The following is a 24,859-nucleotide window of genomic DNA, read 5'->3' as shown; positions in this document are numbered from 1 at the left end:
AGGGATTAAATTAGGGCTGAAACAAATACTGCAAGTACTTGGGTACTCATTAAGGATTTTTGGTACTTGGATAGTGAAATTGGTACACAAGTACTCGTTAAGATCACATGACCCAGCTCATGTGATATATTGTCAACAAGAAATGACATCGTGAAGGCTTTGCGGATTAAAATTTAACATACGGTGCTTCATTTGTCACAGGTACTGTAGTACAGTTTGAGTATCATTGTTGTTATATACTGAAAAGTGGTAAATTGCTGTGGTCTACTATAAATATGTTATACATGTATGGCTACAGGTATCTAATATTCATGAGTACTTGATCGTTAACGCTAGAGAGTACTCGAATAGTAAAAATTCATGATTGTTTCAGCCCTAGATTAAATGTCCACTAGTATATCTGCAGGTATAGGCAACCTATCTTGTTTCACTACTTTTAGCTATTCCATTGTTTCATTACTTTTATCGTTGATCTCTAATCTAACTTATTTTTCCTTCAACTCATTATTTTATTGTCACATTTACAATCTACTGGCACTTGATGCTTAGCTGGCACATTGTTTGTCTTAGTGCCTCAAGCTCTCCTTGACTCCAATCATTAGCCTGCAAATTACGTTGGATCAATTACCCTGTTCTTACAATTTTTCACCAACATTACAGAAAAATCCATAGATTTTCCAGTGGAAGTTGAAAGCCAAGAGGCTGCATCACCATAGTAGTACATGTATGTACTTACTAAATAAACAATAGTATATCTTATGAATCTCAAATGCGGAGGAAGTAGTTGATATGAGGGGGGCTCACCAGGGGCGGAAATGAACTGAGGTACTACATTGTCTCTGGTTTTTTAAGGTGAGACCAAAAAAGAAGTTACAGCCAGCTGACAATAGCTGCCCACCTCACGAGCTACGCATTTATAGCTGATAAACTATATAAAAATCCTTACATAGTTCGCTACACCATAGCATAGATATCTATGGCTACACAGTGCTCTAATACCGTGACTGCTTTATTAGAGTGACTGCTCTATTAGAGTATCTCGATCTTTATCACGGTTTTCAGACCAACTCCAAGAAGGATAATTTCGACGTGATATCATTATGAGGGGGGCGGGGGGCTAAGCCCCCAAGTTCCCCCCCCTTTCCGCCGCCTATGCTTATGATCATAAAGCTCAAGAAAGTTAAAGGTTTTCAAGTAAAATGTTTTGTAGGCAGTCCTTAACCACAGATTGGCACTTCAGGTGATGATCTCCCTTGTTTAAGCACTAAGATTCACCACACACTACTACATATTAATTTCCATGTCTTAATCTTTTGTTTACAGATTTTATCCCATGTCAGAAATGCTATTACCTGGTATATCAAGGTTTTGATGTTGATTCTAAGATGTGCATTCAAAGAGTTACACAACAATGCAGTATTCCTCAAGACGTTCTGCAAAACATATGCTCCATGGAAAGCAACCGCCTTTGCAATCAAAGCCTACTAAATTATCTTCTAATTGAACTGAGAAAAGACAAAAATAACCAAAAATTTTGCAAGCAGTGAATTTTCTAGTTACAGAATCCAACTTGATGAGGGCAGTTAAAAATGCTCAAAGGTTTGTGTACATGTGAAACATTAATGTTGTGCATCCAGTGAATGTTACAGAAATGTTCAAAATGAATGACAATTCAGACAGTATTTTTTCTCCATCTTTGTCATCTGCAGAGCATTGTCTAAAATGTCTGGCTGGTAAAGGAATATTTCTTTGCAAATTTAAAGACTGTTTTAGCATCAGCAGTGGATGATGAATTTTGCACTTCAGAGGTACAAATAAGTCAATCAAGACCATTGAGAAAACAATTGATAGGTATACATAGAATTTTATGTGAATATGAACATTACTATATGTATGTATGTATGTACGTATGTATGTAGGTAAAGGATCTTCACATGGTGCAAACAATACTTTCCAGAATGTTTCTTGGAACAGCTATGAGGGACAAAAGCCTTCTGTGTCAGAGTGTAATGTCATAGAAGATAAGCAAGGTTTGGAATCCTTACCTTCAGAAAACAGTAACACTAAACACATCTCTGTTGGAGCAAGTGATGAACCTTTGTCTCAATCAAAAGATTTAAACCGTTCTGTAAACATTGCTCACAATGGATCTAATGTCTGTGACTATGAACAAAAATCTGATCACTTACCTGTACCACCTTCCTGTACATCTGTTGACACTGTAGAGCATCTACAATCAGAACCTTTGCCATTACATAATCCTGCTGAGAAAATGTCTGTTGTGCATAACATAGCTATAGGTCCAGGACCTGATTCCAGTGCATCAAGTAATTCACAACCAAATGCCACAGAACTACAGAGAAAAGATCATGAGGACCAACAAAGTGGAAATAAAACTGAAAGAGGTAAAATATGCACATACACCTAACAGTCATGTAACTTGCAATAACGTGTGTGACTTTAATTAACCTCAACGCTGAGGTTCCCATGCATGTAACAATAGAATCAACTCACCAGTAAATTTTACCTCTCTGAAGTTCAACCACTTAAGTAGTGCTTAAGATAGGCCTTTTAATCAGGTTTCTAACACCAATTTTAAAGCAACACTGTAGTTCTCCCAAATGATGGAAAGAAAAGTTTGATATTGTTTCTTCTAAATACTTACCCTGAACCAATTCTTAACAGAGCAACAGCATGAAGTAGAAATAGTACACTGGCTGAAACAGTTTGCATGACAGTTACACATACGATGTATTCATTTTCTTTATTACTACTGTACCCTTTGAGTTGGCAAATCACTCCACAACTAGTCCTTTTGATATTTTCAATATAGTGGAATATATACTTCAGTAGAAAGAAACCCCTGGGTAGTCAGATATGTAGGCATAGTAGCTAATCCATATTGCTTTACAGGAACACAAAACTCATGTTGTGTTAAAGCCCTTCTCCAATCCAAGTGCTCACTCTGATTACTATCTTTTGATGTGTTACTAAAATATAAATAGCCACTATATATATAGAAAAATCTGAAAATATGTGTATTTCCCAGTTCAATGGTGTATTAAAAAAAATCTAACGGTGCTGTTTAAAAATCACTTTTTTCTCAGACACAGGGTATTAAAAATATACAGAGTGTAATTTGATGCATTCAGCTAATCTCTGATATTATGAAATAGCTCACGTAGACAATCCACAGTAGCTGATAATAGTGCATGATGAAATTAAAATTTGAATGTTTAATGATCCTCAGCTGGCTTTGTGGCTTTATTTCTTACAGGTATGTCATATGTCTAAATGTATTTGTCATTAGTTATATACTGTATCTCCACTTATCGTGTAGGCCTTCAACAACATTATGATTCCTTAGCAAGAAATTTGCCAGATGATTTTGCGACATCACTTGACAAGCTACAAGAGCACCTGTCTATTGAACAAATTTGTTGTATTCTCAACTGTACAGAGCCACATGCTGCCAATAAAAAACTTGTAGATTGCCTTGTTGAACAGCTGCACAACACGGAAAGAGTCTTAGACATTTGTGAGTGGTTAGATAAGATTCAAGGAAGTCCTGGATTACAAAAAGCCATCGAAGATTTGAGGAAAGGTATTCACATTACTTTGTTGCATTGATACATGCATAAATCTCATACGTACTTAGATGCAGTGTCCAGCTTGCAAGTCATTGCTAATGCATCTGACCAAGAAAGAAGTGTTTCTAGTAATCCAGGTAATCATCATTATTTGTATTATAGGACTGGGCCACATGCAACAAGGTGGATGCATACGCTAATGACAAGGGAAAATTAACATGTACAACGTACAGAATATACATGTATAGCTATATAGTACACTGTGTGTTTAACAGAGTGATGCATACATTACAGTACAGAGGTAAATTACTGTATTTGGTTAATAGTACTAGTATCCAATTAAATCAGTATGAGCTTTTTATGCTAACCACAAATGTAACTAGTACAATTACTGTGAATCACAGAATTGACTGACTGGTTACTGATTTAGTTTATAAACTAGGAGGATTAGTTAACGGTTCACACTCTTGTTGCTATGTACTCACTTAGAAATTTAACAGCTAGAAACTGCAACCTTTTACTGGCTTGTCAAGTAAACTATTATGGCATCACATTAAACTACAGTAAAGTGCTACCACACACTAATCCCTTCTAAAGTCTTTTGCATTTTAAAGAAATAGCCCTATTGACATGAAGACCAACCTGGCACACTTGCCAGGTTGGTTTGGACTTGTAGATTGATATGCAGAGAGCGTGAATATCACAGTTCATTTTTATACTAGTTCAGTTTTTAATTAATACAACAGTCTTTGTTATTGGGTTCAGTGTTTGCTTTTCATTTTAGTTATATGACTTGGTTACCTTTTTCCAGAAATTGCCGGTCAAATTCCACTGGTGCAACAGTCAGAGACTTCTGGAAGTAAAGCAGGTGTTACATCACTTCATGGCACTAAATGCTCAAAGCAAAGTAATTACATATTAATGATACTCATGTCACATACATGCTCTACCATCACAAATAAAATACAGTAGGACCTTGATTATCTGAATCTCAATTATCTGAACAGTATAAATGACTGTTCTATTAGAGTATTTTGTCATTAGGTGAACGTTCTATTACAGGTAGTGTATATTCTATTAGAGTAGTTGAACAGAACTCTATAAATGAATGGGCTTCATTTATCTGACCAAATTCACTTATCTGAATACTTTCATGATTGAACTGGCACACAGGTGTTCAGATAATGGAGGTCATACTTTATTATAATATACTTTTTATAAGTAACTAGCTATCTTAAATGTAAGCAGAATATTGAAATGGTCAAAATACGTATCCTGACAGGCAGTGTTGGATCTAGGATTTTAAAAGAGGGTTTCTGAAATATTTATTATAGGTAAGGAAAGGCACCTGAGGACATTCCTTCAGAAAATTTGGGATTTTATTGGATTTTAAACTACTAACGGGTTACATACGTATATAAGATGAAAGTTATGCATGGGGCTAAGATGTAGCTTAGATTGCTCTATTAGAGTACTTATTTGACTGCTCTATATTAGAGTATCTCAATCCTTTTAAATGCAATAGGAGGTGAAAAATAAAGTATTGTGAGGGTTCAATAGTTATGATGGATGCCAATAGCATTTGTATATGGTTTTTGCTATGACAAATTGTCAGTACAACAATAATAAAGCTACAGTTAGACTAACACCGAGCTGAATTTAAAATGTGATTTTGTCAAAACCACAGAAACTCACCTAGATCTGCCGTGACTGGGTAGGCTAGTTTAGAAAAGGTTTATTGCTTAATATTTCACCAGCTTGGCCTACTGGTATACACACAATATCCGCGTTATAATATTATGTAACATTCTGTTAAGAAAGCTTACCATGAATAGTGCAATTTTCTTACTTTGAGAGTAAGAGTATTTAGCAGGAGATTGGTAGCTGAAAAATATGTTGTATGCTTGATTATTATGTACGCAAATCAATAACTTTAGTATGGATAGTCCTTTGCCAAAACTGGTGAATGACACGGGTGTAAGAAGATAATCATTATACACAGGCTCTATTGTAATTATGCAAAGTGTATTATAGACATACTGTAGTTAGAGCTTTACAAATTGGTGAAAAGCCTGTATTGAGCAGTCAGCAGCATTTTAATAGTTATAATGATCGCTATAAAAGGATAATTACTATTGAAAAGCTCCCACCAACCACAATATTTTGTTCACATTTATCAGGGCAGATAGTGCAATTAAGGTGAGCTTAGTTATAAATGTTGCCTACAAACAGTAGCTAGTAGCCTTGAAAAAAGTCATAAAGAGTATTTATTGAAAGGCTGGAAATGTGTGCATTTATTGTATTGGTGTCAGTTGTCAATTGTGGTGCCAGATTATTGGCTAGCTTGTAACGACTGCATGCTTGTTGTAAGGCAGTGACTGCTAAATGAGAGTTGAAGTTGTGTAGATTGTTTCATATAGGTGAATTCTTGACTAGCTATTATACACATTAGATAGGTGACTGCTCAGTGTACACAAAATACATACATTTGTAATAAGACCTCATACAGTAAAAACAAACTAGTGAAGGTCACTACTAATTTCTGCCACAAAACTCACTATTTTTGTGTAGTGACGTTTACTACTCTTTTATAGTGACCTCCACTACTCTTTTGTAGTGACCCTCACTACATAGTAGTGAACGTCACTACCATGTAGTGATGTTCACTACAACATTAGTAGTGAACGTCACTACACAAAAATACTGAGTATTGTGGCAGCCATTAGTTGTGACCTTCACTAGTTTGTTTTTACTGTGCATGACAATGGAATTATACAAAAGTTAGGGCTGAGGTAAGTATGCTCATGATTCTTTGCATTATTCTATTCAGAATTTCCTGGAAAAAGCTTGCAAAATGTATGAATTATACTCAAAATCATTGCAATAGGAATGTAGAATTGACTGTTTATTTAACTTCTATGGTTAATTACTGCACATAATTGAGATATTTTATTGTTCTAATAGAGTAGCATGCAAAAGATAGGATTGATTGCTTTATTAAAGTACGTATATATAGGTGAATGTTCTATTACAGTATTTTGATCTGGTGAATGTTCTATTAAAGTATATTGATTGTTCATTCATGAAATCTTTAATAATTCTTTCAAAATGCTAGCATAATACTAGAATAATGATTTCTGGCATTATGCTGAAAATTATTCCAGCATAATTACGGCACCCCCTAAGCCAAAAGTGACTGCTTAGTTCTGACAGGTTACCATTAGTACAGGTTCTGTTGTATAGTATTATGTAATTGACAGTTTGACACTATTTTAATTAGTATACCAACAGACTTACTGGGTTTGGTTTCAGTACCAGTTTATTCAGTATGAATTATAGAGTATGTTATTGTACATAAACAATTGTGTTAAATGAAATGTCATAGTGTCATTACATCTCCTATATTTTATGTATTAGAGCAGAGCAAGAATCCTTCATTGGATGCATTTGATCAGTACTATCATCTTTTGATGTTAATTAATCCTAAGCGTGTAAAAAACAAACTCATTTCACAAGGATTCTTTCTGAATGGGGATCCATTTGCTGATGAAGCGAAGTACCTGCCTAATGATACTAAAATGGAAATCATTTTAAAGGAAATTAGAAGCTGTATTGCTCTCACTGGAGAAGAGATGTTTAGTGATTTTGTTGCTGTGCTTCTAAGTGATTCAATGTATGCTGATCTTGGATGCAAGTTATTAGGTAAGAATGTATTTGCAAATTTGCATTGTGGTTACCTAGTTCATAAATATCAAAAGAACAACAAAAGGGGCAGTAGTACCCCAGGTGGTACTGGTAATAGAAAGGTTCCCCCAGGATGGGACTTACAGCTATTTTTGTAAACTTTACCCTCATTGCTCCAGCCACCCAGTTGTTAAACCGGGAACATATTATGTGACTGGATCTGGAAATACCGGTCTTATCACCCATGACAGCAAGTTTGATTTTTTTACCACAAACACATAGCTACATGAATACACTGTCAAATTTCAATGTCATAATAAGCCAATGTTAAGCAGTCTGCTTCTGCTGGCTGCTTTGTTCAAGCCCAGTGGCAATCCGTATGTACAGTCTGGGGCCTTGATGGAGCTCTGGCCAAGGTTGTATGTAGCTGTACAACTCTGTGGCATTAAATAAAAACATGTACTGTATTGCCTACTAAATAATTCAATTCACATGTGATCCAATCCAGGATAATCTGTGACCAAGATGACCTAGACGAAATGTGACCGGGTGACCTGACCTGGTTTCAATGCTCAACAAATTAAACTTTTGCATTGTACGAAGCATAGAAATAAAAACAATTAAACAGGGGGAGGTCATCTACACCTGCAACATTACTAGTGGACATGTAATCCCTATATGGCTTGACAGGCTGTAAATGACAGAAGTAGGAATTAGATGTCAACTAGTTCATCTGCAGGAGCAAATGATCTCCCTTATTAATTTTATTGATGACATACAAATAGGGACCCGCCTATTATGCTGGCATAATTTTGAGCATAATAGGTACCTAAAAGCATTGAGCATAATGCCAGCATAATAGGTTAAGTATTTGTACGATAGTGTAAATTCTTGCTGGAAAAATGACAATTGCAAAATAAGATCGATATACTCTAATAGAGCAGTCAGTAACTCTAATAGAACAATCATCAAACTGACTGTTCTATTAGAGTATATCGATCTTTTCTCTTACATGCAGGCATGCAGCAAGAATTTATTATTTGTGTTCCAGCCACTCATTTTTTCCTTTCTATACAGTGTTAAACTAGTAGCAAAGCATATGAACTAAAGCATGGACATTGAGCATAATCGAGCATAATAGGTAAATATTGAGCATTAATTTAAGCATAATAGGTGAATTTTTGAGCAGTGCAGCATAGCATAATAGGTAAAATTATGAGCATAATCGGCGGATCCCTACATACAAACTGCATAAAAGCCTACTGTATGCTACATATAGGTATACCAGTACACATATATGGGTATATAAATCATTACAGTTCATGCCAGTGCAAACACGATGAATTCTTTTTGCAACTGGAATGAAGACAATTGCAAAAGTGATGAATTTCTATGCAAAGCCTTTCCTTAGCAACAGAATCCATTATCTTAACAATTAGGTTTGATTTTCTCATGCCTGTTGTCATGACTAACACTTGGTTCAGGCTGAACAAAATTGTTACGACAAGCAGCTGAAAGGTTGTTGACTAGCATTTTTAGTATCAATTTTGTCTACAACAAGCATAATAATAATTCCAACCATGGGTGTGTATCCTAATATTGTACCTCCGTAATCACTAGTAGAAGAGTGACATAGTACAAATAATGTGTCTTTTGTGAAACTTTTCACATAAATTACACAACAATGTTAAATGATGCCTTAGCAGCTGTAATGCAAGGTCATCAAAGGTTAAACCTGTGATGGCACTATATCAAAAAATAAATGTCACAAGGAGTGCAATTTGTGTGAAAATTTTTTAAATTGCATCACAAAGTGCACAAATTAACCATTTTGTCCTATGCCACTGCAGCAGATATCTGGTCATTCCTTTATGCACTTATCTTAACCTACAGAGGAAACAATTCTAAGAAATGTCACTCCATCGATCACAGTAATAATAAAACTGTGAAGTTCAATTTTCAATTTTGGTCATTGACTTTTGTCATGATTTTGTCTTGATCATTTTAAATCCTACTGACTTTCATAGACTAGTGTAGAAAACAGGTTTACCACTGTCCATTGACCTTGTTCTTTGACTTCCACTTTGATCACAGTTGCAAATCACAGTACAGTGTCTACAGACTTACACCACTTGCATTTCATGGTGACAGAATTTCAAAAATTCTTAACACAACAACACCTCAATAATTTTTTGCTATAAGTGTAACAAATTCAATGCTAAGGCATTACAGGTGATTAATTTTTGGCACTACATACTTAAATAATTATAACACATAAATTGTTTATTTACATATATAACTGAAAATGTGTATGTATAGTATAAGTATTGAGCTACCACAGGCACTGTATTGCAACAAAGCTTATAATTCAACTGTAATTACTTTTCAGAGACTAACAAAGCTTTGGGAGGACATGTGCAACTATCTCTGCAAGATTATCATGAAATAGGTAAGCAACTACAATCACATACTGTACTGCATTATGTAGAATACATTGTATATCACATCACTTCTGTAGTTTGTATATCAAGCAAGACACATGGTAGTGTGTCATCTGGCCCAAAAACCTTGCATGCCACACCATGGGTATAATGACAGAAAGACAAAAAATGATATTTATGGCACGCATTGGTATAGTAGCTGAGTGATACCTTATCCTAATGGACCAGATTTTATAATGGAATTGCCTACCTGGCAAGGTAGTACACATTCCAAATTTAAGGTAATCTCCTCAGCCATTCTTGAGATACAAGTGATCAAAGTTTCAAGATTTTATCTTTTTATTTTTCCTTTTCACACACTTTGCAAAAGCCAGTTGTGATATTCTTAATATCATGTGAATCACAGAATAGTTATACAGCAAATATACAACTCAACACAACACAACACTACTAACTACGTGCTACATGAAAGTCTGTATGCACAGTCACGTGTGCGCATGGGTGTTAGTGTTACATCACTACAGTCCTCCCCCTTTAGTGAAACGATGAGGGGGACATCGGATACAATGTGATCGATGCAAGGGTACAGTGGGCTGAGCATCCACAGGATCATTCACACGTGGCAAAATTGGAAGAAAGTCATCAATGTCATCTGAAGATTGATTGTCCAAAATAACAGTATTGTCTGTACTGGCTCTATGGTGGATATGATTTTGATGCCTATGAACTTGATGTTTGTCTTCCAGTTCTAGAAGAAAAGTAACCAATCCTGTCTGCTTAATGACAATAGCAGGAAGCCATTGTGGAGAACCATGAAAATTATACACAAAAACTGAGGAATCTTCATCAAAGCTATGGTGTTTGGCATGTTGATCATGTGTCACTTTTTGCTGGGTCTGCTTCTGATGGACTTTCACTGCAACAATTGGTTTCAATAAGTCCAGTGTTGTACATAGTTTCCTACCAAACATCAACTCTGCAGGGGAAGTACCAGTAGTTGACTGTGGAGTCACATGGTAGTGGGACAAAGATCTTGCCACTCTAGATTCAATGGAACCTCCTGTGATCTTTTTGAGACCATCCTTGAATGTCTGGACATATCACTCCACCAACCCATTTGAAGCAGGGTGGTACGGAGGAGTGAGGACATGTTTAATGTCATTGGCCTTCAAAAACACTTGGAATTTGTCACTGCAGAAAACTGATCCATTATCTGAGATAAGGACTTGTGGTAGTCCTAATGTTGCAAAGGTTATTTGTAATTTATCAATAGTAATAGCAGCAGTTGAGGATGATGTGACATGAACTTCTAGCCACTTGGAATGACTGTCAACATTGAGCAAAAACATTCGGCCAAGGAAAGGACCGGCATAATCTATGTGAACCCTAGACCATGGCCTGTGTGGCCATTCTCATAGATGTAAAGAGACTGTGGCTGGAATCTTCCTGTTACTCTGACAAGCTACACATGACTTCACTTTGGATTCAATCTCTGTGTCCAGGCCAGGCCACCACAGGTAACTTCTTGCTAGTTGCTTCATTCGCTCAATGCCCGGATGTCCAACATGTAATTCATCCAATAACAGATTGCAGGCCTGTGGGGGTATGACAACACGAGTGCCCCACAAAAGACAATTGTCATCAACACTCAGTTCTTGCCTACGGTTGAAGTAAGGTCGCTAATCGTCATTATCTGGCTTTGATGGCCATCCATGTAAGACATACTGTGTAACTTTTGCCAATAGAGGGGAGCATTGTGTCCACCAACTAACCTGTGCAGCTGTTACTGGGGTAGAATTGAAATGATTCATTAACAAGATAGTGTCTCCTGGAGCTGGCACCTCTGGCAGTGGTAAACGACTACAAGCATCAGCATGGGCTTGCTGTGGACCTTGAATTTCATATTTATAAGCACCGATTGTTAAGGCCCAGTGCTGTATGCATGTAGATGTCATCATTACCATGAAGATAATGATGGAATTTCTTTAAGCCAAATATAATTGCTAACCCTCCCTTGTCTAATTGATTGTACTTGACTTCAGCGGGTGCCAGAGTGCGAGATGCAAAGGCGATTGGGCGTTCCACAACATTAGCTAGTCTATGCGATAAGAATGCTCCTACTCCGTAAGGAGAGGCATCACAAGCCAAAATCAGAGGCTTTGAAGAGCCAAAGTGCATCAGTAAAGCATCACATTTCAACTGGTCTTTGGTCTTCTGGAACGCTGACTCATGTTCAGTCTTCCACACCCAGTGAGCATGCTTACGTAACAACTTGTACAGAATGGCTAGAGTAGAAGCCAAAATTTGTCATAATAATTCACGAGACTCAAGAAGGCTTTAAGTTGTGAAACATATGTTGGGGGTGGGGCAGCAACAATGGCTTCAACTTTGGAAGGTGATGGTTTGAGGCCATCTGAAGTGATACAGTGACCCAGATACTCAACTTCAGATAGGAAAAATGAGCATTTGCTTTTCTCGAGTCGCATACCAGCTGTCTCTAATCAGGACAATAGAGTGCTTAAATTGTCCAAATGATCTTTGTCTGTCTGACTCGAAACCAATATATCATCTAAGTAAACTGTAACATTAGGAATACCTTTCAGTAAAGTGTCCATTGTGCGTTGAAACACTGCCGGTGCTGTGGACACACCGAAGAGTAATCTGGTATGTCTGAATAGCCCTTTTTATGAGTATTGATTTTAGTGTATTTACAAGACTCTTCAGAGAGTACCAGTTGTTAAATCAAGTTTCGTGAACTGTGTAGCTCTCCCTAATGTGGCAAATAACTCTTCTATTCGTGGTAGGAGATCTAGATACACCTCAGGTCGAACTGCTTTGTTTACAGTTAACTTATAATCCCCACACAACCTGATACTACCATCTTGCTTAGCTACTGGTATCACTGGAGCAGCTCAGGCAGTACCGAACAGGTTCAATTACACCAGCTGCCAACAACCTGTCTAATTCATCTTCCACCTTGGGACGAATAGCAAAAGGTACAAGCCTAGCCTTGTAATACTTTGGTTGAATTGCTGGGTCCACATGTAAAGTCACCTCTTGGACTGTACCTAGATCATCTGCAAAAACTGAACTGTGTTTATGTAACAACTGGAATAGAGTATGCTGTGTTTGTACATGATAAACACTAGACCAATCAATGTCTAATCTCAACTGCGTAAGCCAGTCCCTGCCCAACAATGTAAGACCATCCCCTTTTACTATCAACAAAGGTAATTGTCTGGCTTGCTGATTATGTTGTACAGACACATGCATCATGCCCAAAGTAGGAATTGTGTCACATCTGTACATATGTAAGTGTACCTGGGAGGGTTGCAGTGGTGGTAGAGTCTCAATATTCCAAACTGCCTTGAAGCTCATGACCATCAACTGTCAAAATTACTTAGAATGGTGCATGTCCTGATCCATGAATACTAAACCTTGTATATACATCCTCTTCTGGTGTGGCAGTGAGAGTAAGAGCTGCCTTGGGTTCAGACTGTGTGGATGACTTGGAAGATTGACTGGCTGAGGTTGAAGTGTTACTTTGTACCTCCTGTCTTAGTTGTGTTACCTCCAGCAGCTGTGGTTTTCTGTTTACTCCGGCACACCTTAGAGATATGGCCTGTCTTCTTGCAAGCATGACAGATAGCATACACAAAACGACAAGATGATGGGTGATGTCGTTTGCCACAATGGTAACAAGGTTTAGTTATTGTTGATTTGTCTGTCAACAAGTGCACTGAAATGTTGGACTGTAACTTGCATGTGTCCTGGTCTGCAGACTCCATGGTTTGAGCGAGTTTAAAAGCCCTGGAAAACTTCCATTTCAGCTCTACTAGCATGGCACACTGTATTCGGCTATCGGCTATACCACAGACGAGATGATCTCTAAGCATGTCCGCTAATGTGTCGCCAAATTCACAATGTTCTGAAAGAGTGCGCAAGTGTGTCACAAACGTCGATACAGACTCATCAGCTTGCCTCACACAGGTATTGGACTTGAATCTCTGAACAATGACGGAGGGCTTGGGAACAAAGTGTTCATTGATCCGCTTGACTAGAGCAGCATATTCTGCTTCGTTTGGCTTCTGTGGTGCCACAAGACTTTGAACCAGTTTGTAGGTAGCAGCACCACATTGACCAAGGAGCATTGTCCTCTGTTTGGTGGCATCAGTGATTTCGTGTGCTACAAAATAATTCTCAAGTCTCTATGTAGCTCTCCCAGTCTGCCGCTTCTCCTGAGAATTCACCAACTCCTCCACGTGTTGCCATTTTTTTTACCTCGTTGCCAATGTGATATTCTTAATATCATGTGAATCACAGAATAGTTATACAGCAAATATACAACTCAACACAACACAACACTACTAACTACGTGTTACATGAAAGTCTGCATGCACAGTCACGTGTGCACATGGGTGTGAGTGTTACATCACTACACCAGTATAAGACACAAACATGTTATTTGATTAAGCTGAAATTTAACACACTTTAAGGGTCTTAAGCACAAATACCAGTACCAATTTTACTGTGAAGTGTCACACAGATATTAAGGTAATAAAGTACCATTTTTGTTCAAATCCAGCAAATTCAATCAACAATAATTTTATGGAGTTATATTCTATTGTTGAACATGATATTTCCATGATGGGTTTTAATAGCAGCATTTTGGCAAGTAGTGTTCATTTTGAGAGGGACCCTACTAAACAAATGCACCACATTGTTCAATACTATGAAACTCAACTGACTACGTATAACAAGTGCATGTTAAAGATACTCTAATAGTGCAGTCACCCCATTACAACATTCAGCTACATAATAAGCCGCCCTATTAGAACGCTCTGTAATAAATCACTCTGTAGAAAGTTCAGCTATGTACAAACAAAATAATTCACAAAAGTGGTAGTTACATTGGAGATATTCATCACCTATCTAATTTTTCCAGTATCTCCCCACAATCATCCACAGTGAAGGTGTAATCTTAAGGAGTACAGTGTTAAGCGTCTAGATGAAATCCCAATTGTAATAGTACAGTATTACAGTAACTGAAGAAGCTTTTCCAATATCTCCAACTTCAATAATATTTTCAAGCCTCCCTCCATTGCAGAGGTGGATCTAAGATTTATAAAGGGGGGAAGGCTAACTCAAGGTACTAATCTCTTGGGTGGAGGTGCGGAGCACACCTCTCAGCATGCAAAGCATGCTGGAACTAGAGGGTCTGGGGAATGCTTCCCCCCCAGGAAAATTTTGAAAAATAGATGCTATATAAAAACACTGCAATTTGGAGACATTTTCAATTTGGAGACATTTTCACACAAAATGCATATTTCTGCCTGTAAATATTTTATATACTGCTTTTAGATTATAGGTTTGACCCTCTGTTAATGGAAAGGTTTAGGTAGGTTCAGACAACCAAGCACATGATGCAGCCTCTCACAATTGCGTGCATGATAAAAATAATGACGTTGAAACTGGAAAAGTTTGAAATTTGAATGAAATGAGATTGAATCTGAGAGCATTTCAATGGAAATTGTGTACCTGAATTAAGTATACTGGTACCAGTAATAACTACACAAGTAGATGAAATCAAGCCTAATTTTAAACAGACCCATGCACTTCATTGTATGTATAGGCAAATTTTGAAAAAATTTATAACAGAAGTAACTTTTATGCTTACACCGATTGTTCTATTAGAGTAGTTAGGTGACTGTTCTATTAGAGTATCTCGATCTTGTACACCTCCAATGCTGATCCGGGTCCTTGTTGCATAACCTTTAGCATAAATCCACTGATAATACCTTGGAAATATGCTTATAAGGTGGGTTTATGAGTATTTGTATTAGTATAGTGATCATATAATTATGCTAAGACAAAATTTCATTACAATCCTCAGCATATTGATCAAGTAAAGCCTAAAAAAGAAGGGGGGGGCTTCAGCTCCCAAAGCCCCCCCCCCCCCCCCCCCCCCCAGATCCGCCCCTGCATTGGTGCAAAATTTCTACAGAAAGATTAATGTTGTCCCATTTTTTTAAAATGTGAAAGTAGTAGGTCTGTGCCTAATGTGCCAGTATAAGTTTAAGAATTATAGGTCTCCAATTTTGTGAGAATAATTCCAGAATTATAGGATGTTTAGCTGCGAGCATAATTATAGAATAATTGGGCATTGACTAGAATAATTGGTGGAATACAAGGCGTAAATACTCTTCTCATTTAACTAAAGTGTGTGTGTGTGTGTGGGGGGGGTTAAACCTTATAAGAATGATTCTAGTACAGTTTTAGTTGTGCAAGTTGAAAACAGCTAAAAATATCAATACGCTCTAATAGAATGCTCAAATACTCTAATAGTAAAAAAATAGAGCAGTCATTGGTAACCAAATTTATTACTGCCTTTCACACTCCTCATCTTTGTAATAAGTTAAGCCATCTTGGGATCAATGGTCCTATTCTTGAATGGATCAAGCCTGGGGTAAAGTACAACAAGTAATAGTAATGAAGAAAAATTCTGTATCTACAGTATCCTCAGGTGTAACCCGAGGAATGTAGTTCTTGCTCTGTTTTTAAAAAAAATTTTTTTATCATTCAGTACAATAGTAGGGAAGACAAAGGGATAGGCATGGTCTGTGATAAATATCACCCTAAAATCTGCCTTGATTTTCCCTCACTATGACATGACATTATTGGTTGGGTAAAGTTAAGCCCAAAAGTGCCTTCAGATTGACCTGAAGCATTTCCATCAAGTTGCTACAGAATTTAAAAAAATATTTCAATGGAATTTTCTACCGCCTGTCTGCCTTCCCGCCTGCCCACCTGCCTGCCTAACTGATGAGCATAGCAGAAAACAGCTATAGCCCCAGTTCTTTCACAGAAACACTTCGAATTCACTTACTAAGAAACATTTGGTATAATGATAGGCATGCACACAATACTAGCGCCATTGTCTTACTTTTATTCTTCTTTAAGCACAGCATGTCCGGGTGTCACATGGTTGGAATTTATGTGTTCAGCAATAGTTGATGATTTACTGCAGTGAGGCAAGCTGTTCTCCATTGTAGACAAGATGTCACCTATATACCACCAGGAATCGGACTGCTTGTAGAATGGTATACCCTGACAAAGCGTATGCACATACATTGTAGTACTGATGAGTAACCTCACGACAGGCAGCCACACATAAGTGAAAAAAGTTTAACAATTTTTAAATGCTGTTTAATACCACTGTGCTTGTTAGTACACTGGTTAGCTAACCGGGAAAGTTTTGCTGCAAGACTGCTTGAATTTCTAGATGCTGTGACCAACACTGAGTTAAAAAACAAGTTGATGTTGTGCTACTTTGTAAACACCAGGCACCCATGCAATAAATACTAACTAAATAGGTCCATGTACATAATTTAATGCTTTGCTATTATTAGTATTAGATTTGTAAATATTGTAATTTAGTGTATTTCATAATTCATGAATTATTTTGTAATTCAATAATTACATTGCTATGCACTGCTAAGGTAGCATAACTCTAACAGACCTCTTTAAACTGCAAATTATGCACAGAAGTATTTTTTCAAGTGTGTCTTTTGTGTTTTCTCACACAAATTGTTTAGAGAAGGCCTCAAGTCTGCCCTTCACTTTTGTTTACATAAGTACCGGATATGCTCCTTTTTACCTCAAAGAAATTTGTTGTTTCTGGTAGCATACAAATGTTTGCCATTTAAGCATGCTGATGATTTATGACATGCTCTGCACTAAAAGCTTGTGACAATTTGAAATTGTTTGTTTACTAATATAATCAAGTGACATGACTCTTGTTAGCTTCCACTGAGTGCCTCATTATCAACATAATATTGCACTGTAAAATTAATTGTACAATGACAAGACTAAAATAAATATGACTTAATGTTTAGTGAAGACACTAATAGCTACCTGTACAATGTTTTCATGAATTTTGATGTATCATAGTAGTAGGCTTGAGTCTATTATGCTCCAAAATTTGCCTTTTGGCATTTCCCCAATTTTCTACCTATTATGCATGTTTTTATGTTTTTCAGAAATGCAATATGCTTTTATTTTGTGTGTTAGAGTCCGCAATGTGAAAAATAGATACCCTCCAATCAACTACCTAACTATTGTCATGTGTTAGGCTAAGTGTAATTTGAATAACACCAGTGTTGTAGCCAAGTTTGTCACTTTCTTCTGGTAGAAAATGATACAAATGTCTTAAAATTATGTGATTTTTTGTTGCAGCGGTTCGCAGGGTTCTTCGTATACCACGATATTCACTCTCAACACTGTTCAAGTAGTCTATCATCAACTCAAAGTAGCTATCGGTGGTTTGATTTTATAGGTCAGTTTCTGGCGGCAGCACAAATGCACAATCCGTGCAGCTTTTTAGCAAAAAACTAAGTGTTTCTTCCTCTGGAGCACAGGACAAACAGAGCAGCAACTGCGCCATGGGTCAGCAATGACCAGTACTAGGTAAAGTACCTGCATGCGGAGTATGGTTATAATTGAAGCTTGTTAGCCATCTAGTTGAGCCATCTGCTGAAATTCGGCCAAAATGACGCGATTTTTGCAAACAAATACCAGAATAGTTGATACATCAGTGAGACAGTCTCCAACAGCAAGGATACAAAGCTTATAAACACCTAACAATATGGCTATCTTGTCCAGTAAATGCATAGAGCAATCCAATGCATGAAATAGGCACTCACGTAATCGAAATTCAAATCGCAAAAATACCCATTAAATTGCTTTCATTTCTGAACAAGAACCATGCAGTGAGCTCATTTTGTAAAAAAATGTGTTAATTTTCACTCAGGCATGGTCTAGGCCAGTGCAGGTGTGTGACGATACCATAGGGAGAGCTACTGGGCTAATCGAGATGCTGAACCTAATGCATACAAACTGATTGTCATTTGATTTCAAACGGTTTTAAGGTCATTGGAACAGATTATGGTTGCATTTAAATTTTAATCATGTGAGTGCCTATTTCATGCATTGGATTGCTCTATGCATTTACTGGACGAGATAGCCGTATTGTTAGGTGTTTATAAGCTTCGTATCCTTGCTGTTGGAGACTGTCTCACTGATGTATCTGATTCAACTATTCTGGTATTTGTTTGCAAAAATCATGTCATTGTGGCCAAATTTCAGCATATAGATGGCTCAGCCAGATGGCTAACAAGCTTCAATTATAACCATACTCCCACTGTGAAAAAAGAGGGATATAAGATGGTATTTCCAGTGGCTTATTGAATACAAAAAAGCTTGGTATAACCTGTATTATACTAACAATCTCATGTAAGACTTCAGTTAATGTGTTAAATATACTGAAACCATATATGCAATGGTATAGTGTGGGCATTATATTAGATATACGCTATTTGAGGTAATGTGGTAAATAAACTGAAACCATACATGCGATAGTATAGTATGGATTATGCTAAAGTATAAAATGAGTATAATACAGGATTCATATTAAGGCTTATTTGTATTCAATAAGCCACTGGAAATACCATATTATATCCCACTTTTTGCACAGTGTCCGCATGCAGGTACTTTACCTAGTACTGGTCATTGCTGACCCATGGCGCAGTTACTGCTTTGCTTGTCCTGTGCTCCAGAAGAAGAAACATTTAGTTTTTCGCCAAAAAAGCCGCATGGATTGTGCTGCCACCAGAAACTGGCCTATAAAATCAAACCACCAATAGCTACTTTGAGTTGATGATAGACTACTTGAACAATGTTGAGAGTGAATATTGTGGCATACGAAGAACCCTACGAACTGCTGCAACGAAAAATCATGTGATTTTAAGACATTTGTATCGTTTCTACCAGAAGAAAGTGACCAACATGGCTGCCACGCTGGTGTTATTCAAGTTACACTTAGCCTAACACATGACAATAGTTAGGTAGTTGATTGGAGGTTATTAATTTTTCGTGTTGCGTACCCTACCTTTGTGCAGAGACGTTTTTCATATGATAGAATGTAAATGGAGAAGTTTCATTTCAACTGCAACATACTAGTTTGAAAAGGGGATGTACTCCATAGTTAGTAGGCATATTAGAGCAGGGGGTAGTCTAGCTGTTAGAAACTAAAGACATGACATTTTATTGTTTGTAGTTTTGTATGCAAATAATTATGTATACAATATTATGTATGCTTTCTGATTGACCTTCTGAGTTCTAGCAATTGGTATTCAAAGGACAGCAACTGCATGCTCAGTATAATATGCATGTGACTCACATTTGCAAAGAACTTAGTAGCCTCTTACATGGGGATAAAGATTTAAATTGTTCTCATTCTCTCTGTTACATGCGATGACTGTTCTATTAGAGTGTTTGACTGTTCTATTAGAGAATCTCAATCTTTTAAACATATCTTCCTGGTTTGATATTAATTTAACCCCAGTAGACCCGCAAAAACTTCACTAGTTTCAATGTCCAGACATTCACTAGCTATACTGACTCAACACTAACTTTATTATCATCAGAGCTTCTTTTGTATTGTCTTCCAATCGAGCTTCCAATGGCAAATCATAATCATCATATCATGCACATTTCATTCAAAATCAGACGGTGAGACACAATGTATAATACCAAATTCAATGAACTAAACTGCTTTGCCCAGGGCCGCCCAGAGAAATTAAGGGGCCCAGGGCAAAGAGTTAAAGTGGGGCCCCAGAGGCAAGGAGGTTTCCATTCTGAATCACAACTTCACCCAAGCTGTAAGTTGAAGACCAAAAAAAAAGAAAAAAAAAAGGTCATAACCTGCTAACAATGACAATAACTACCCCTCACCAACCATATCTCCTTATCTATAAGCTTGCTACACTGCTCCTCTGAAGAATACTATTTAGATCTGACTGCTCTATTAGAGTATATCGATCTTTTAAACAGGTATTCAAGGGGCCCTTCATGAGGCCTCCTGGGGCCCCTTTCAGGCTGGGGCCCAGGGCAAAATGCCCCAGTTGCCCCCCCCCCCCCCCCCCCCCCTGTGGGCGGCCCTGGCTTTGCCATGCTGTGACTATGTCTGTCCTATAAAACTCAAACCCACAATGAAAAGCATCCATTCCATAGAGTGTAATCCTGTGGTAAGATAGTAAACCTAGTGCATTTTTCTACTAGTTGCCAGGAATCATTTCACCATCCAAAACAGGTTAGCTCTTAACTTTGTTATAGCAGAAGTTATACTTATTGTGGCCAAAATTTGCCCATTGTGCTCCAATTGTGTTCCATTATGCCAGCATTATGCTTTATGCTTTTCATCCCCTATTATGCCAAAAATTATTCCGGCATAATCGACGCAAGCCTACATAGTAGATTCAGTTTATTAAAAATGCATTAGACAGCAAGGATAAACAACATGTTACATGAGTATTTACTCATTAAATTGTACTGTATATACCAGCTTAAGCATACATGCACAGAAACAGATGTAGGTCACACAATTTAGCCCAATATGCTTTTAGGAATTCCCAAAAATTTTCACCTAAAATGCCCCATTACGCTCCTAGGTTAACAGCATTTTTTAACAAACATTTTAATTAGTGAATGCTCTATTAGAGTATTTCACTGCAATGTGATTGTTCTATTAGAGAGTATCAATAGCTACTAATATGCTTGCATTATGCTGGCATAGCATCTAACCTATTATAGTTTTATTATGCCAGCATATTTGATGCAGGTCTATGCAAAAAACACATTTTATGTTTTATTAGGTGCAACCTTTGAAATTTCAACTAAAGAACTACAAGAGAAGCTGGAATGGCACCGTGAACAGCTTGAGAAAGGTATGTCATATTGTACCATTAACTGAAACAAGACATGTACTTATGGTATTCATAAACTCTGACTCCCAATATGTACAGGCAATATTGTTTAAGCTCACGTGATAACTACCTTAATTTATAATTTCATATTCTTTGCAATGTAAACATAATCACCCAAAACATACAGTTGATCAGGCTTATCAAATAATTTAGTGAGACATGTGTTCAACGGATACGTTAACACCATAACTGTTGCCTGTAACTTACAGTATTCTTAAATACAGTACATGAGCTTGAAAGGGTCTAGCTATCAACATCAACTTGACACTGCAAGTGTTTAAAAAGATTGTACTGATACAAGCGTCCCATTTGATATGCTATAAAACTCTAAAGCATCTTCACCTTTTGCATGCTGTGTTAGCCTAAACATTTGCCTACTTGTACTGTACTTACTTTTCTAAGATTCAATTGCAATGAATGCCTCCTAAATGCTAGCTATTTGACTACAGGTAAGCAAGCTAGGCTTTTTAAAGGTTGTACAGATAACCTATTTAATGTAGTGCTTACACCGTATACGTATATGCACTATAATGCTGAATATGTTACATTTAATAATGAAATATATACTTTGAATCATTGTAGGTATGATATATCAGTCTCCTCCACCACTGCCAACAACTTATATCCCTCGCCTTCAATTACTTGAAAGCACTACCAATGCTATCATGAGTGGCAAAATAGATGTGACAATGAGTACAACAGTAACTTTAACGGGAATGGGTGGTTTTGGAAAAACAACTATGGCAAAAGCCCTGTGTCATCAGCCTATAATAAAAAAATATTTTCTTGATGGTTTTCTCTGGATCAAACTGGGACAGCACCCGCCAAACCCTGAAATGAAGCTGAGTCAGCTTTATGATCAATTGACTAATGTTAAATTACAGGGCAATTTTTCCCCAGCAGAAAAATTATACTGCTATGTCACAAATAATCTAAAACGTTTACTGGTGATTATTGATGATGTGTGGGATGTTAATGATGCTAAAATTTATGCCGAAGTTTTCAGTAGCTGTAAAATCATTTTAACAACCTGCAAGAATAACGTTACAACGTATATCTCAACTAAAAAAGTCATTAAAGTGGAAGAAATGAGTTTTCAGGAGGCAGTACAACTGTTAACATTTAGTGTAACAGATGCTCATAAAGTCAATTCTTCTGAAGAGCAGACACTCAAAAATCTTGCCACAGACCTTCATAGATGGCCTATACTTCTCAGTCTTGTTCGCAATCAGCTTTGTGAACATGTACAAATGCAATCATCATTTAGTAGGGCATTGCATAAGGTCCAACAAGCTCTCCACAGTAAAGGATTAACTGCATTTGACAATACTCAAACTAGCAAGGAAACTGCTGTAAAAGCAAGTGTTGATGCCACTTTAGAACTTTTAACTAAACCTGAGCTATCTAACCTTAAAACAATTGTACTGTATGCTGGATTTGGTGTTTACATTCCTAAAGCGTTACTTCAAAAATTTTGGGATGGAGATGTAGAGTATATTATACAGAAGTTTTGGTCTTGTGGGCTTATTATTCTCACTAAACTAGTGCTAGCTCCCAGTAAGGCACGACTATCATGTGTTGAAATGCACGCTGTTATTGCACAGTACTTGGTAGACAATATGGATTTTGGTACACTCAAACAAATTATTCTAAATTATAGCGTAGCAAACATACAAAGTGTGAATTGGTCACTTAACCCACCAGAAGAAGATTTCATAGAATTTGAGAATGAAGATGACCTACCAGAAGACTCAGAAAATCCAAGTAATGCCATATTTCACCTACATTTGCAACTTGGGTTTATGGATAATTTAGGCATACCAATACTTACCCAAAAGCTTGTAATCTTGACTAAAATTGTGCAGCAGAATATAGCTGAACAAATCAAGTTATTATCAGAGCAATTTCAGCATTCGCATACACAATTGTACCCATTACTAACTCAATTTGAGAAAAGTAATGACTTTAAATCAGCAACAGGCAGTGCTTACCTACAATTTGTGAAAATTTACAAAGAAATGAAGCCCTTACTATCATTTGATAACCTGAACTACAGTAGCATTATATCAATGCTGAAAACATTCCTGAAACAACATCCCATTGGAAAAATAGAGTTTGAGTACTTCGAATTTCTGCAGAAACTTGTACAGCAATGCAATGGAGATGCAGACGCTATAGCATTTATTAACGAAAATACTAGCTACAAAGAGGAACAAGACATTGGTGTTTAGTCCTTACTACCTATATTAGAACGTCAGATAAAGCTCCGTTACAAGTTTGTTACTCTGTTAAATTCCAACTGTTCTTTTATCACCTATTTGGAAACAGTTATGGATATGTGCTTTGATAATACTAAACTTGTTGCAGATACAGTTGGTGGGATGTCACAAGATGTACTACAATACTTAGACACTGCAGACAATGAAATAAAACCTGTCATTGATGCTGTAGCAAATATGTTATCTGAAAGGTTTAATCAAGATCCTCAATCTAGACTATTAATAGCCAGCCACTTTAATATTCATCATACTTTACCACCTGCAGAATTTGCAGTGGAAATGATGAGGTCATACTTCCAGAGCATGCCCATATAGTACACAATTAAATGCTGTTTATGTGTTAATAGTAAGTCATTGCTGTAAATGTATACAATAAATGTGCAATTCTGTAAATATATTGAATTAATTAATTGGCACAAAAGTAACTTGTTGTCATTTAATTGTAGAACAATGAAGGCGATTTTTAAGTGCTGTCACTTTTACATATGCATACACCGGCTGGTAATAAGTTGTTATACACAGTGTGATTTGCAGGAGGTCTGTGCATGTGGATGGCATCAGATGATGTAGTGGATGTAATGTAGCTGTCAGTTCTTTTGAAAGTACACTGACTGTTTAAATGTATGATTTAGTAGTGAGGAGCCAATCGAATCTAAACATAATTGAAGTCTCTCTGATCTTTTGAAATGACCAGTATTAGTAGGCACCCACACAGTGTCAATTATTAATAAATTATGTGAATTTATATATTTATTGAATAACATTATTACATTGGAAGTGAGTGCATGGTTTAAGGCAACTGATTAAATAGAGCATATATCGTAATTGCTTTTTTCATTATAAAATAATTTTTGTATGCAAAATTTGTGGGAAAATTTCTTGCACAAAAATTGTTATACAAGATTGAACTGCTCTAATAGAGCAGTCATTTACGTAAATCATACAAAAATATTTTTTACTAATTACGAAAATAGAAAATAAAGTGAATTATGGTACTTTCTAATGGGATTGGAAACAGAAGACATGCATTAAATCATCTATGT

At 36.8% G+C, this 24,859-nt stretch overlaps 1 protein-coding gene across 1 annotated transcript; it reads left to right on the top strand.

Moving 5' to 3' along the window:
• Positions 1-1,664: 1,664 nt before the first annotated feature.
• LOC136264742 (uncharacterized) lies at positions 1,665-24,563 on the top strand. Its single transcript, XM_066059516.1, has 10 exons — positions 1,665-1,679; positions 1,740-1,851; positions 1,920-2,405; positions 3,341-3,604; positions 3,659-3,727; positions 4,402-4,497; positions 7,008-7,292; positions 9,664-9,723; positions 21,427-21,498; positions 22,120-24,563. Exons 1-10 carry the CDS (start codon positions 1,665-1,667, stop codon positions 23,766-23,768), a joined length of 3,108 nt encoding a protein of 1,035 aa, XP_065915588.1. The 3' UTR covers positions 23,769-24,563.
• The last annotated feature ends 296 nt before the right edge of the window (positions 24,564-24,859 follow it).

This window comes from Dysidea avara, chromosome 8, assembly GCF_963678975.1.
Source record: "Dysidea avara chromosome 8, odDysAvar1.4, whole genome shotgun sequence".
Taxonomy (NCBI): Eukaryota; Metazoa; Porifera; class Demospongiae; order Dictyoceratida; family Dysideidae; genus Dysidea; species Dysidea avara.
This window is presented reverse-complemented; position numbering and strand designations above follow the sequence as displayed.